This window comes from Crocuta crocuta, unplaced genomic scaffold (genome assembly GCF_008692635.1).
Source record: "Crocuta crocuta isolate KB4526 unplaced genomic scaffold, BGI_CrCroc_1.0 scaffold884, whole genome shotgun sequence".
NCBI lineage: Eukaryota > Metazoa > Chordata > Mammalia > Carnivora > Hyaenidae > Crocuta > Crocuta crocuta.
The window spans coordinates 1,330,743-1,346,892 of record NW_027529549.1 but is presented as its reverse complement, the minus strand read 5'-3'; the positions used below and the strand labels follow the sequence as shown (position 1 = coordinate 1,346,892).

Genomic DNA, 16,150 nt, shown 5'->3' with positions numbered 1-16,150 from the left:
GGGGACACACACACACACACACACACACACACACACACACACACATAAATACACTCTCTCAGAAGTAACCATGAGGAGGATTTTATGACTTCATATAATAGGTTACTATAAATTTAGAAAAGCACTATATCATGGTGATGTCCTTTATGGACCTTGGCCTATTTGTCCTTAGGGATTTCCAGAAACAACCACTCATCTGTTTTTAAAAATGTTAAAGCAATTGTATGTACACAGGTGTTTGGAACATCCAGTTCTTCAGTACAGAATCTGCTTTGACATATTTTAAAAGCTAAAAATAATTTCATGTGGTATATTGATTCAATGCCCTAATGTAACTGCCATGTAAGAAAATAAATGAGCCATCCACAAGTTACTTATTTGTAACAGCATAAGACAGTTAGCAGAATTTGTAGAGCCAATGTCATTGATTGATTTGGGATCTACATAATAAAGGTTTATGTACTTTTATGGTTTCTTATTTTCAAGAATGGTGACCTTAAAAATGGATTCAATCTATTTCAAAGAAGCAAATCTTCCTTAAATTGGTGTTACAACTTCTTATGAGAGTTTGGAAGGAATCTTTAATGGTTAATAATCCAAATAAGAATAAAAACAGTTGGAGAAACCATTCTGTCTCAATTTAAGGACTCCAATAGCCCCTTCCTAGTTGAAAAATACAATATAAATGCCAATTGCCACACATCTTAGAAAGATAAAATTGCATATTTTTTAAGTGCATTTTCATCTTCAGCATTGAAAACTGAGATCTTTATTCTTTGGCTAGACTTGTCACTGAAGTCTAAGCTTACCATATTTAGCTTTGTAATCTTAAAATAGATAAAGAAAAAAATAATGGGAAAAACTTCATTTCTTCTGAATGTTGCAGGATGAATGAAACTGTGGTTGTTTTTCAGTCAGAAAGAAGGCAGGGCATGTGCACAGAAAAGCTGTAATAAGATTGCAAAGCAGGCACTTTTGCTCAGGTAGGAAAGTCTCTACGTCCCCTCAACCATACCCCAAATATTGCTTCCACGATGATCTTTGCCATCGGATTTTTCTGGCCCCTAAATCCCTCTCTTCTCACTTAATGAAAAATGGGAAAAGTCTGCTCATACTATTTGTTAGAAAGGTATTAAATTTAGCCTAACGTGGGAGCCCCTGGCTGGCTCAGTCGGTAGAGGGTCTGGCTCTTGATCTCAGGGTTGTAAGTTTAAGCCTCATGTTGGGCGTAGAGATTACTTGAAAAAATAATCATGTAAAAATATATTTAATCGACTGTGTTCACCTGGTAGTGTTGAGTGGCATGGATACTGACAAAATAATTATAAAGCATTTGAGGCAGTGTGAATACCACATGGGGCTAGCCATCCATGTGACAGTTATATTTTGTGGGGAATATCAAAATGGGTATCATTATATTTTGTTTTCCAACCAATAATTTAAGAAGTTTGTGCCTTCTGAAAAACAGAAAGCAGAGAAACTGCTTTTTCCACACACCGAGAGAATTAAAATGGAAATAAATATTCTGAGGAAGTCAATACAGGCATATATCTAGAAATTTTACCCTCTTCTTTCTTAAAGAAAGATGTAACAGCATCCACACAGTTTCCTGCCGAGTGTACTCAAAGACTCACTTGGAGTCTGCTGGATGTGGAATAAGTTTTATCTAGGGAGAATCCTACTGGGGCACAAACTGGTATCATCATATAAAACAGTGAGATTGATGGATAAGTTTCTTGTCCCTGTGAGTAGACTTTGATTATAGAAGAAATTGGATTTGATCCTAAATATGAGTCTCTTTTCTATCAACCTATCTGCTTTCATTTTACTTCCCTATAAAAGATGCCTTAATGTAGATGTAGTGAGAACATAGTGGCTATAATATTCGAGTTTTCTAGAGAGAGAATGATCAAATGTGGTTGTGGATGTAGTTTTTCAGTTGAATCTAGATGGCAAGTTCAATTGAAGGCATCTTATCACCATTACAAACACATACATCCTAGGTCGTAGGAGCCTAGTCTGACCAACGATTCTCGCTAAGGCCAAATCAATCTTTCAGTTAGACTATTCTTGGCACATTTCAATACGAATAGTAATGCCTGTAGGGAAATTCACACATTTCTATCAAAAGCTGGTTTTTTCAGGCCATTCCTAAAGTGTTTCCTCCTAAGTTACTGAGAATACCAGAAAGACTAAGATGATAATGTATTCCCTGGATAAAATCTACAATTATTCCTAAAACCTGTTATAACATGGTGATTTGGGGGAAAATGCAGTGACCATAGTAGGACTGAGTTGGGCATATCTCAAGGAGGGTAAGTACACATGTGTGTAACCCCCCCCCCCCACAAGCACACACACCTTCCTCCAACTGACAAACTAATCAGTTCAGCCATATTAGTTAAGAAACTCTTCAGGGAACCCAAATTTTCAAAATTGAGCATCCAGTTGAGAGAAAATGGGCAATTTGGTAGCCTCTTGTTGCCAGTTGGCTACAGTGTCCCTCCCTATATGTCCTCCTTTCTTGGCATGAACTTTTTATCTGTGCTGAAATTCATATCCTAAGGAGATTTTGATGGTGATTGGTGGACTCAGCCCAAGTGTGAAAGACAGAAAACGCTTCTGTGTGATAGAAACATTTACTGCTTTCATAAGAATGGATCACCCTTCCTCTCCCATCTGTCTCTAAACAAAACATTATTAGAATCAGTATGATATTCCATCTGTACTTTTCATGTGCAAATGCCTTGATGAGGACAATGTGCTTATCAGAGAACAAATAGCCAAAACTTTTCAAGGGTGTAACAAGGGCTTCCAAGAATAGGAAACTATTGCTTTTAGGGCTAAAGAATGAGCAATCCCTTCTCTCCATAGACCCTCCAACTTATAGTGAAAAAACAAGCAGGATCAAATTTAACATGCAAATTACAGGAAAAATCCCATATCACATGATTTATTGAGTGAAAAAGATTCCTTTCCATTCCATTCTAAAACATATTGTGCTAAGAGTCATTTTGGAAGAAAGTGCAGCATTCAGAAGTTGTATTTCATCATGCAGTCACTCAGCATTTTATCGAAAAGTACGTGCATAGACTCAGACAACTGCAAACTATTTCGGCTACAGTCTAGATAAATTTTTCACACACTGGACTGGTAAAGTGCTTCAGCTTTGAACAACTTGTCAAGGCAGGCTGCATGCACATATATATGTTAGTCATTTACTTGAAAAGACTACAGTTTAGAATATGAAAATATATAAGCAGCATTCATGTAATACAGAATTCCTGAGAATAGTGTGTGCTATATAAATCTTTGAGAAATAATTTGTATTCCTATGAAAACCATGATATAAAACATTTCTCTCAACGAAATCAGAGTGATTTAAAACTCACATACTGTGAGGGGCTGTCAATATTTTGCTGTCAACAACCATGAAGGCATAGCTAGATTCTACTGCATTGTTTCACAAAGGGAAAATTTCAGGTAACTTTTTCATTGATTCTCTATTTTTCTACTGGTCTTGAAAATCTTCAGAGGAGGCAATGCCTAAATCAATGTGTTATAATTTTTTATTATAACTACCTTTCTCTTTTCATTTTCTTTCTCTCTAGGCAATCAATACACTTTTAAACACTGATGGTGTTAAAAATAACTCAAAACAGAAAGAATTCTCAAGGGTGTGGCTATCACTAGTCTTTGCTCTACTGCAAGACAAATGTCTTTGTCTTGTGTCCCTAATTTGGAAACTACACATCAGGTTCATTTATGTCTTCAATAGGCATACAGAACATTTATCCTCAGGCATGGCATACGTTCAACTAACAAAGAAAAGGAAATGCTGCAGATACCACAAAAAAGGACTTTAAAACTCCTTTGTGGAGTTAGTGGAACTAGTTGTGACTAGCAGGTGGCAGAAACAGGACCTCTGAGGAAGCTGAATGTAAGAGTCCTTGGTGACAAGGAATTGGGAGGGAAGTTTAGAGTCTGGGGTCTTTCCCTTTGCTCAGAATCAGAGGAGAAGTAGGGAAGTGTTCATTTTTGACAAGAACAAACCAACGAACAACTATAAGCTGTCAGTTTTTCCCTGGAGTAAAAGAAGAAACAGTCCAAAAAACATTTTCAGGGTTAGAATGTTAGTTTTCCAGTAAGAGAAACTTTAAAATTTTCTTACTAGAGATACTCTAGCATATATACAAAGCAGTTTTATTTCCATTGTCTTTAATCTGGTATTTATACNTATATATGGAAATGTGTGAGTCTATGTAATTTGCCACCCCATTCCCAGGGGAGGAAAACTGAGATCAGTTTTGGTTGTTTTGCAAGGAAAGGTGTCTTGATTTCTCCCACACATTCCCTTATTTCAACTCTCTTCTTTCTTCCCCACCTGCTCCCACAACTTATGTCTCCACCAGACTTTCCTTACTTGAATGTTTCATCATTCCCACTGCATCTGTCTGTGAACAAGAACACTCACAGAGTTGACACCGAAATAGCAACTCTACAACAAAGCAAAACCATGTCTTTTCACAGTTGATTTGATCTTGGTTTTAGAGAGTTTTCAAAAATCAAACAAATCAATCTCTCAAAGAAACAATAACAGAAAACCCCCTTCACTGATGAAAAAAGAAATAAAACAAAAAATGTGTGTGTGCTTACAAACAATATAAATTTATATTCATGCGTTGTTTTCATTAGCTCATGAACAAAAATGCACATTGTTAGAAAAGCTTAACGTGTTGCAAAGCATTTGGCTTCTGATTTCCTGAATAAATAAGTCACAATGGCATACTATGTCACTGATCTCAGAGCTGCACAAAATGTAACTTGCATTACGTATTGCCAAGGTGCAAAAGTACAAGGAAAACCAACATATTTACAGCATTTCAAGTTATTCTGTTATTCTGTGGGAGTAGTTATAATAAACTAGGGAGGAAAAAATAAAAAATACTATAAAACAGCCCTCTGCAGTAAAACATGGATGAGTGGTATTCTAAATGATATGAGAATAAACACCCATACTTTTTAAGTATGTGGCTCTACTAATATGTAATTTTAAAAAAAGGCAGGGAACCTTGTTCTGACCATGATACAACATATTTGAATGTAGCCGATGCAATAGAATCCATTTCAATGAATGGGATTCTTTTTAGAATCTTAGATTTTTGGTTTGACAACTAAAGGTGGTGTGCAACTCTTCAACTGCATAGTCAATGTAAAGCAGCATAAATTCCTTGTGGCACAGATCCATAAACTCAGGGGAAAAAAACAAACAAGAAAAAACAAAAAAAACCCAACAAAATTCCCCAAACCTGTAAGCTGAAGGGACATGGAATTCTGGCAGCAAAGGCAATAATTGACGTAAGTCATTTTTTGTATCTCAACTCAACTTAAGATTCCAAAGTCAGATTAGTATGTGACTGAAGACCGCATGATACCTTCAGCATGCCTGGCTTATGAACATTTCCATGGAAAACTGTTGCCAGAAACCTCATCATCACCATTCCTGTTACACTGCAGCTGACGGAAGGTGGAGGTCTCCAAACAAACTCCCTGAGGCTGGTTCTGAGAATTAGATCCCGGCTTCCTGCATTGTCAGTCTAACCATTTAGATGCCACGAGTCATCTTTTCCTTCCCTAGATGCCTGGATATTCCAAATCCCAGAGATGGCTGTGATGCATTTCCAAGTAACATATCATACATATGGTTTGCCAGGTATGCCTTCCTCCTGGACCCCCCTAGAATTTAAGGTTGCTGTCATTCCCACTCTGCCCCTAAGGCCATTCATGATGAACAGGATGACCACTTTTTCTCCGTTGTTGTTGCAAATGTTCTAGTTCAGCCTCATACATCATCTCTTGGACTAAGTACTTCTCCCGTCGTATTCGGTCATACAGGTTCTTTGGTACATCTGGAATCAGGTATGCAATGAATGATTTGATCCCAAAAACAAGGTGCTGCAAATTTAAGAGGAGAAAGTACACCTTTTAAAGATTGTGGAATGCCAATTATAAAACAGATCATGAACAATGTTGCATTTGCCTTACAATCAAACAACAGAACTCAGAATATACCACCTAGAATATTAATATTTTCAGGAATTATACTGGGGGTGCCTGGGTTGCACAGTCGGTTAAGCATCCAATTCTTGATCTTTGCTCAGGTCACAATCTCACAGTTTGTGAGTTCAAGGCCTGCGTCAGGCCTCGCTCTGATAGCACAGAACCTGCTTGGGTTTCTCCTCCACTTGTGCTGGCACGCACACACACTCTCTGTCTCTCTCAAAATAAATAAACTTAAAAAATTTTAAAGAAATTATATTGGACCAATTACCCTGTTGTCTTCCATCACATAAGTATTAGGAGAAAAGAGAATTCTTTCCTCTTTTAGGTGCCACGTGTTGACAATCACTTTATAAACACTGCATGAATCTTAAGTTCACATCTATAAAATCCTTATAAACTATGGAATCCTATCATAACATGCATTGTTATATAGAGATGAGAAAGATCACATCCAGGGAAAACTCACGTCTGACAGATCATAATCACAGTGTATAAGCCACATAAAATAGTCTGCCCATGACTGTATTCTATGGGACTGTGGGCTCAATCTCCAGCACGTGCATTTTATAGAATTTCTACTAATAAGTTCAAATATTGGAAAATATGTTGTCTCCATTACATAATTCCTTTATGATAAAAATGTATTAATTTTTAAGAATAGACTGCCAAAAGTATTGTATATAAAAATGATAGGATCAAAAACTGAAATAATAAGTCTGGGGTCAAAAGTTCAGAGGCTCAACAAAATCGCGCATGTCTGAACTGTTCTCTGACACTCATTAGTGGTGTAATCTTATGCAAATCACCTATGCTCTCTGTGTCTAATCTCTAAAATGGTGACAATAATGATATCCCTTAACAGTTATTATGAGGATTAAATGAGCAGATACATGTGAAGGGGTTAAAGAAGGGCTTGGCACAATAGAAGCACCACTTAAATATCATTACCCATTATAAAAAATGCATCCGTTTTCTTTTCCCATGGAGAAGAGAAGAACTTTCAGTTGCTCAGAAAAGAAACTGATACTGATAGAGTTAGGATGATGTGTGAGAGAAAACCAAACATTTATCTACAGAACTTTGTGACAACCATCTCTTTATGTGGAAAGGAGGAATTCATGGTACTTTTGACTGGTTTACATCAGTGCCTCAGGAAATTGCACTGCATAGTAGATCACAGTAAAGCCCATCATATTTGCCATAGAAAAGTAGATCAGGACTTTCTTTCCTGATCAGATAGTTGGTATGCACATAAATATCCAGCAATGTGTCTCAAAAGTATAGAAATAAAAATCAAAAATATTTGTTATAATTTAAACAGTGAAGAATATGCTCTGAGTCCTATACAATGGTAATAAATGAAGCTATAAATGGATTCAAATAGAGTGATTCAGTGTTTTAAAAAAATCTATTTTTTAAAAGGCTAAAGTTTACCATTTATCAAAGCACTCTTGTAACCAGTTATAGATGACAATTTTCTTAAACTGACAGAGTGTATCTTAAATAAAAAAACCTACAGCAAATATTGTACTTAAAGAAAAAAAGTCTGAAGTATTTTCCATTAAATTTGGAAACAAGATATAATTGCTGACACTGCTGCTACTCAACACCATACTGAAATTTCCAGCAACACAGTAAGGCAAGACAGAGTAATGAGGCGGAAACCTCGCAAATGAAGAGACAAAACTGTCCTTATTTGCAAAAGACAGTCCAACAGATTTAACAGACAGAAGGTTAGAAACAATGAAAGACTTAAACAAGGAACTTTGCACTTGTGAGAAAAGACCATTAGAATTCTAGCGCACATCAATCAAATCAGAATGGAGGCTAAGACAGTGTTTATAATAGCAATAAAAATATCTACAAAGTTTCTGAGAATAAATGGGAATGAACAAGCAAGAGAATATTTTAAAACTCTATTAAAGTATGTAAGAATGGTTTGAATAAGTTTCATGTTTATTAATGAATCAGCACAGATTTTGTAAATAAGTCAACGTGTGTTTTCAATAAATGTAATTCTAACAGTAATCCTTGCACGATATTTGGGGGACCATGGAAAATGGCCTCTGAAATGTATATAAATGATTAATAAGTCTAAAGAGCTAGGGCAACTTTTAAAAATAAGAGCAAACTTGGCAGGGGTAGGAAGTAGCTGGCTTTATCAGATATGATGATATATTCCAAAGCCGTGGCATTTAAATAGTGTGATAGGGAATAGGAATAAACAAATGGAATAATGAAACCAGAACACTGAGGCCAGGGACACATCTACTCTAGGAACTTGGAATATTACAAATCAGTGGATAAATATATTATTTAGTAAACAGCAGTGCAAAAATTATAGCACTATATAAAAAATAAAAGAAAAATAAGCTTTTGCCTCAGTCTCTATAAAACGTTCAGCTACCTTTAAGGTGTGATAAGTAAGATTATAAAATTAATAGTAAAATATGTAATAGAATATAGTTTTGAACTGGAGATAAGAAAATTTTTTAAATAAACGACACACACAAAAAGCAAAAACCTTAAATGGAAAACAATGAAAGTTTTTCTGATGACATCAAAATTAAACATTATTTGTTTATGGATAAAATGAATAAGTTATGAAAAAGAAAAACATATCTGGTATGTTTATAACTGGTAAAGACTAATATGTAGAACATGTAAGAAAATCTTATAATTTGGCAACAAATAAACTAGAAACCCAGCCAAAAATAGATCAAGGTTATAAATTCACAAAAAAGGAAACCAAAATGGTTTTCTAGTAATAAAGTTGATGACATGAGTTAATAGATTAAAAAAAATTAAAGCAAAATATTACCTTATTCTTATTCAATTGCAAAATATTAGAAATTCACATAATATGAAGATCTGCTGAAAATCTTCTTGGAGAGTAATCTGTTAGTATTATGTGAAATTAAGTATGCATGTAAAAGATTCCAAACCTGAGTATAATATTCCCAAGAAACCCTTAAATATGTTTAGAAGGTAACAAGTCCAAAATTTATAATAAGAGATTTATAGAGGTAGAGAGAATTATTGTAGGCCCAAGTACCCATCCACAGGGGATTGTGGTATTTAAAACCAATGAACTATCATACATAAGTAGATAGAAGAAATTATCTAAATATGGATAGACCTCATAGAAAGATCTCTCTCTAGATCTAAAAAAAGTAAAATGGGTAAAAGATAAAAATGAGTTATTGCATAATACAATTGAATTTTGAAAAAAGAACACTTAAAATGATACTATACATACATATGTACCTGTTTAAATAAACATGTGGAAAAACTTCTACTGAAGAAAAAAGAGTGGGTGCTTTTAGAGTGGGTAGGTAATGGAATTAGTAATGAGGAATAAAGAAAAAAATAAAGGGGGAATCATTTGTATCCATGATGATAGGTTGCTATGAATTGGGGCATTTGACTAAGACTGTTCATTTGAGTTCCAATAGAAGATGAAGATGAAAAGAATGTACATTAAAACACACACACAATAACAAGAAGACTTTTTAGAATCATTGGGTTGGAAATATGCCTTAACCTCTCTTCTGCTACCTGTAATAAAGTGAAAAGTCACACTTCATCAGGAGACATTTTTATAGACTCATGGATTCATTAGGTAAATAGAATTTCATCCTGGATTAAACCTTAGAGGTAAGCATTTCATTTTATGGAGGAAGGATGTTTCACTAAAAAATCTGACATATTTTGGCAGATAAGGACAAATATCATATGTTTGCACGTATAGGAGGATTAGGAGGAACTTGACGGAGGAACAAAGGGGAGAAGAAGGGCGGAAATGGTGGGGGAAAGGGAGAGAGGCAAACCATGAGAGACTCTTGAATGCTGACAAAAACTGAGGACTGATGGATGTGGGGGGGAGGGGGGGATGGGCATGGAGGAGGACACTTGTGGGGATGAGCACTGAGTGTTATGTGGAAACTAATTTGACAATAAACTATTTGTAAAAAAAAAAAATCTGACATTTTTTTTTAGAGATCAGTGGAGAGGTACATCTACCTTTAAAAAAACTTTTTCCAAAAGTTTTATGTATGGCTCCTTTTTTTCTCTCTAAAAAACCAGATGCATTCAAAGGTTTTCCATAGAACTTGATGGTACCTTAGAGAATAGATACTCAATATATTCCAGCACTAAATTCTTCATGGTATCAAGCTTCTTATATGCTAAGGAAGGCAACAATACTGTAGCATCTCCAAAATTTCTTCACAAGACTACAGTCTAATATTGTATGACTCTGATAATCAAAATCTATGCACATTTTATGGAAGTGTTTCAGGCATCATTTATGGAAAGATACAAACACACATGTGGTCAACTGTAATTAAGTTGATTAGAAAATATGTTTCTTAATCCTAATGAATAAGTATAGATTCTTTCATCATATGATGAAAACCATCCTTTCCTTTTTAAATATGGTTACTAGGAGGCTCAAAGCTAAATTTTCAGTTGAACCATTAATAGCTTTTTTTATACTAGTTTTCTGGTGTAAATACCCACTGACCTACCTTCTTACATTATTCAGCTTTTGCTTCCTTGCACTTCTTATAGCAGTTTCACTGTATCTGAATCTTTTACTGGGATATACACAACTTCTTTTTTGGAAGTCAGTGAGGAACTGACTTCAAAGAGTCAACTAATACATCAGTCGGAAAAGAGTTTACCAACAGAAATTTTATCAGCCTGTGACTAACCTCGAACACGATAATGAAGGCCAATCGAGCAGCGAGGATATGCCAGTATTGTAGAGTGAACTCATAGGGTTTGGAACTCCATGGAGGGCCTCTGTAGTCCCGATACCTGAAACCCACAAGACAAACAATGTGAAGAACAGAGACCAAAGCATGGAGGCCCCAAAGGCTTTTAATTTGCCAAAACTCCAAAATGACAGTTGAAATGGGCTTATTAGAATGTAGAGGGAGAAGATGGAATGATAAAAGCAAGAAGAAAAGATAATTATAATTTATAAGTAAGTACCTGCAATAACCAGATTTTCCCATACCAAGCTCACTCAGGTCAAAGAAGGATAGGCTATTGTTGACATATCCCTTTAAACAACTGGGAGAAAAGAAAAGTATCATGTGATTCAGAGATTTATAAATTTCTGGTCCAATTCCTTCATTACATATGACAGGATTCAGTAAGCCCTATTAATACTCTAACTTCAATTATTATGTAAGTTTACTTTAATGAGACAGACTCTTGTCCACTGTTTTTCCCCTTTCATTGGATCACATTTATTAAGTGTTGACTATGCACTAAGCATTGTGCTAATTACTTCCTATGTGTTAATACTCTATAAATAAATGTTTTATAAATATACATGCAAATCACACTATCTGGCTAATTAAGCATGTGTATTTGTGATTTATTAAATTGTTCAATATATGTTTATTAAGGACTTATAATTTGTTAGAAAAATTCCTAGATGATTGGTATTTGACAATGAACAAAAGAGGTGGAAATCTCTATCCTGATGGTGAGGTATTAAATTGTTATCAGTTAACTTTTTTACAATAACCTTAGAACGTATACATTATCATCTCCATCATATAGATTAAAAAACTAAGTTTTACAGAGACTAACTTCCTCCAAGCCTACACTTCTCAAGACTTTTGAGCTCAGCTAACTTTCACATTTAAAAAAAAATTACTAGGATCCCAAGGATCTTTTTACATGAACATATATGTATTGCTATTTACACATTATAAATTAAAACAAATTTAGAAAATATTTATTAATTCACTTAAAACAATTCATCAAACTCATTACAAATAGATATAAATAGCACATTTTTAAAGAAAAAAAGCGATGTTCCAAAAAATATAGTATGAAGAATGACATTGTTTTACATGTTGTAAATCCTTTGATGTCTGTCTTACTAGTAAGCAGCTACAGTCTCACATCTGTTTCTGCATGAAATCTATTGCAGTATGGTGTTTTGGTTGAAGAGTAAGTAGAGAGCTTGGCCTCACACAGATAAGTAGTTGAAACAAAGGATATTTTAATAGCACTTCAAATAATTGTTGATATTTTTCATTGATATTATACCAAAGTTCTACCTATGGTCATTTCTTAAAGGTTAATTGTACTGTGGAGTCTTAAAGAATTAATAAATGTTTTATATGGATTTTACATTAAAATCTACAGGTCTGTCTTGTATTTTGAATTCAAATTACCCACATATAATTTTGTGACATTAAACATGGGTCATTTGGGAAACATTTGTTTCTTTAATTATGCAGATCTTCCAAATATTTTTACCATAGACTACAAAAAGCATAATTGTTAATATCACCATTGATTTTTATCAGGGAAAACTCTGGAAGTACTGGGAAACTTTCAAGCTCAGTGATAGATAAAATTATCCAAAATTTTGATTTTCACTTTAAAACCTGAACTTTATTAATGGCAACACACATGTCAGTTATTTTTCTTAAAGTGACAAGCTAGTTTTGTCTATTTTCTAGAAGAGTGTCTACTACACACTCAAGACTGAATAATCATAGTTTATCTGGCAATCATTATTTCATGTTAAGAACATATTGTGTAGTTTGCAAATCCACAATCATGCAAGAGGTTTACTCTGAGACGAATATCACCACACTTTAGTATGTAGGAGAAATGCTTTATCACCTTTGCATTTTGTCACACAGAATACCAAAAAGACACTTATTCAAGGGCGAGGACTTGATAAATGTAGTAATTATTATTGCTTCATCAAAGACATTCTGAATTTTCTTACTGGTATTTTCTAAAATGGTGGTTATACAATGGTGAGGAATACAGTCATTGCTAGTACTTTTTGGTACCACTGCTTTCAGTTACACAAAACCACCAGAATATTTATTTTATCCACTATCCCATTCATATCATCGGTACCAATGTCATTATAGCAAAACAAGCAAAAGAATATCTTAGTATTATTATGAAAACAGTATCGACCTTGTGGATCCTAAAGGAGACACATGTTGTGAATCACTGACCAGGACAAACAGCCGTTAAAACTTGGATTCAAATGTACATCTATCTCATTGTAAACCCTGAATTCTGAAGTACAGGACTGCACTAGTTTCACTTCCTTGCCTGTCCATCCCAGACCCCATGATTTGTCATTTTAACTGCTCTCTTGCCAATACCCTCCCCTCCACTGCCATTTTGTCCTTTTGCTATCTTGGTCTGAAAAATTCTGATCCGAATGCATCCACTCCAGTTTAGTAACTGCTAAGCATACTTGGAAAAAATTTAAATAACAGGACGGCCTTAGGAAGGTGAAGTTTCAATCTCACAGAAGTCCTCCACATCTCTTCTTAAAGTTATTCTACATCTAGTCACTGAATGCGGAGGTGTCCAGTGCTATCTACCTGAAAGGCAGGACTTGAAATGAATACAGAGCAGATAACCAACCAATTTCATTTTCACCTACCACTAGGTGGAAGCAAAGATATTAGCAAACAACACTTTTAAGGAAGGGCTCTCAAACATGCCTTCGTACTAGAAACCCTTAAAATCTGCGTCTAGACTATATTAAATTAAGAAAAACTGTTTCTGGTTTTTCACTATTAACACTAAAAGTGGCTTATTATATAGTCTTTTACAGTTTGTAAAATGTTACTTTATACACTATTTCTTTATTATAGGTCCAGATTGATGACTGTGCCTTTTAGTAAAAGGCAAAGTTAGAATTTCAATCTAGGGTGTCTGATTTTAAGTTAAAGTACCTTGACAAGACTCCAAAATACAAAATAAGATTTTATATCTTTATTACTTCTCTTTGAAAAACTGGGATGTTTATGTTCAGAAAGGCATCTCAGTGTTCTGAGAAAACATCAGTTCATCAGTAGAGCTAAGGCCTGATTTCTTCATAAACCGGAGCTCAGTGTCTTGGGGCACATGCCTGGCATCTAAATGAGATGCAACCCAAAGGTGCTCCTGAGGCGGGACTGAAGTGGCTTCTCCTATCACTACTTTATCTGTCTCCCATCACTGCTTCCACATGCAAGACTAGTCTGCAGCTGAAACACCGATTTCTGTTCTATGCCCAGTGCTCTCTTAACATTCTTTCCTAATTCTTGCTTTCAAGAAACAAAGATGTGAAAAACACATTTCCTCGAAAACAGTGGTTATAAAATGGGTGACTTTGTTCCCCAGGGGACATTTTGCAATATCTGAAGACAATTTTAGGTTATCACAACTTGGGGAGCAGGGAGGTTGCTATTCGTATCTACTGGGTGGAAGCCAAGGATGCTTTCTGCTAAATATTCTACAATGCACAGAATCATCCCTATCCTCACCGCAAGTAAAATTATCTGGTCTAACATGTCCATAGAGCAGATGTTGAGAAACCCTACTCTAAAGAATGGACTCATATTTTAATTACAAAAAAAAAAACAAAAAAAGACACATCCAAGGCAATATTTTCTGCACCTTAAAATCGCTAGCTATAAACTCCTTTTGAAAGCTCTCTCATCGTGTAGCTGACATTTCCTTCATACTCTGTTTCTCCCTGCAATCAGCTTTATTCCCTGCAGCAATTTGATTAACCAGTGTGGGCCCGGTTTATTTATCAATATAGTCAGAAGATTGCGTTGCATGATTTCTAATGTCTCTTTCAGCTCTGAATTTGACTTCTAAATACATTATAGGGGCGCCTGGGTGGCTTAGTCAGTTAAGCGTCCGACTTTCGCTTAGGTCATGATCTAGCGGTTTGTGGGTTCGAGCCCCGCGTCGGGCTCTGTGCTGACTGCCAGCTCAGAGCCTGGAGCCTATTTCAGAGTCTGTATCTCCCTCTCTCTGACCCTCCCCTGCTCACGCTCTCTCTCTCTCTCTTTCTCTTTCTCCTAGAAATAAATAAAAATATTTTTAAAAAATAAATACATTATAATGTTTTTAACGTTTGGATACCAGTGATGCATACAGGTAAAAACATAGACTTTAAAATTTTTGCATAAAAAGTACTGTTGCCTTTTTTATCCCACTTGATTTCATCCAATAAGCACATTTTAAGTGCAATGATTAAAAGCACTACCCTTAATGGTCACAGAAAAAAAACACTTCCCAATGAGTTCTCGTTTCAATCACAAACAAAATACATCAGAAAACTGTGTAAATGTCAACCTTACTTTTCACCGTATTCAAAACGACTTGCACAGGGGCCATATTTGTATTCATAGACAAAACGTGGGATGTAATCAGATGTAATAGCAATTACAAATGCATTGGTGATCACAGCCAATATACCAATTCCTTCAAGAATTCCATACCAGATACCTTGTGGAAGAAAGAGAAAAGATAGGAAACAAAATGAAAAACATTAAAACTGTTTAATGAATCATCTTTGGAGAGAATGTTTTACTTATTTTGGGATCACAGTTCTATTCATTGTTTACTTTCTTTAGTACAATATCTCACTACAGATGGGACATCTAGGGAATACTTTTCCACAGAGGGAAGGTTGATCTCACCTTGAAAGATCTGAAAATTAAAGTATCATTAGGAATTGTTTCAAGTACCTTTGTAAAGTAAAAGTATAAAAAAGTAAAACTCGTTTGGTGTCAAGACCCAGGACTTTCCCAATCTGGCATACAGACACACAAAAAAGCCTTTGAAATTGTGTACAGCATCCATATAATATTGATTATAGTCAAAAGTGATGTTTGAAATAGGATTAAATGTCATTTTAAACATATTGATACAAAAAAAGTCCTAGAAAGAAATACTCAAAAATGCTAAAGGTAATCAGGTAGCATGGAAACTTCCTCCACCCCTCCATCTCTTTTCTTTATTTTTCAAAATCTTTATATTTTATTATATTGAGTTGTAATGAAAAAAATAAAAATAGACATGACATAAAAAGTCATGAGACAAGAAATCAGAATTCATTAAAATTTTTGAATACATCAAAATGTAACATATCTTTTTACAAAATTAACAAGATTCAGTGAAAAGAAAACAATTGCCAGGGATAATTTGCTTCACAAAAAACAAAGGTTATTATACAAAATACAGAAATATGTCTTAAAATTTTAATAAGGCAAACTACCCAAGAGAAAAATGGGCCAACAAT

At 34.9% G+C, this 16,150-nt stretch overlaps 1 protein-coding gene across 1 annotated transcript in view; it reads right to left on the bottom strand.

Moving 5' to 3' along the window:
* Window positions 1–4,257: 4,257 nt before the first annotated feature.
* Window positions 4,258–16,150, bottom strand: part of ANO3 (anoctamin 3) — a 398,432-nt gene continuing 386,539 nt past the window's right edge. Inside the window, exons 25-28 of the mRNA XM_077761423.1 lie at window positions 15,207–15,354; window positions 11,062–11,142; window positions 10,779–10,884; window positions 4,258–5,955 (exon numbers count right to left, since the gene is read on the bottom strand). Coding sequence (XP_077617549.1) covers window positions 5,773–5,955; window positions 10,779–10,884; window positions 11,062–11,142; window positions 15,207–15,354 — 518 coding nt within the window. The 3' untranslated portion in view covers window positions 4,258–5,772. The remainder of the gene's footprint in view (window positions 5,956–10,778; window positions 10,885–11,061; window positions 11,143–15,206; window positions 15,355–16,150) is intronic.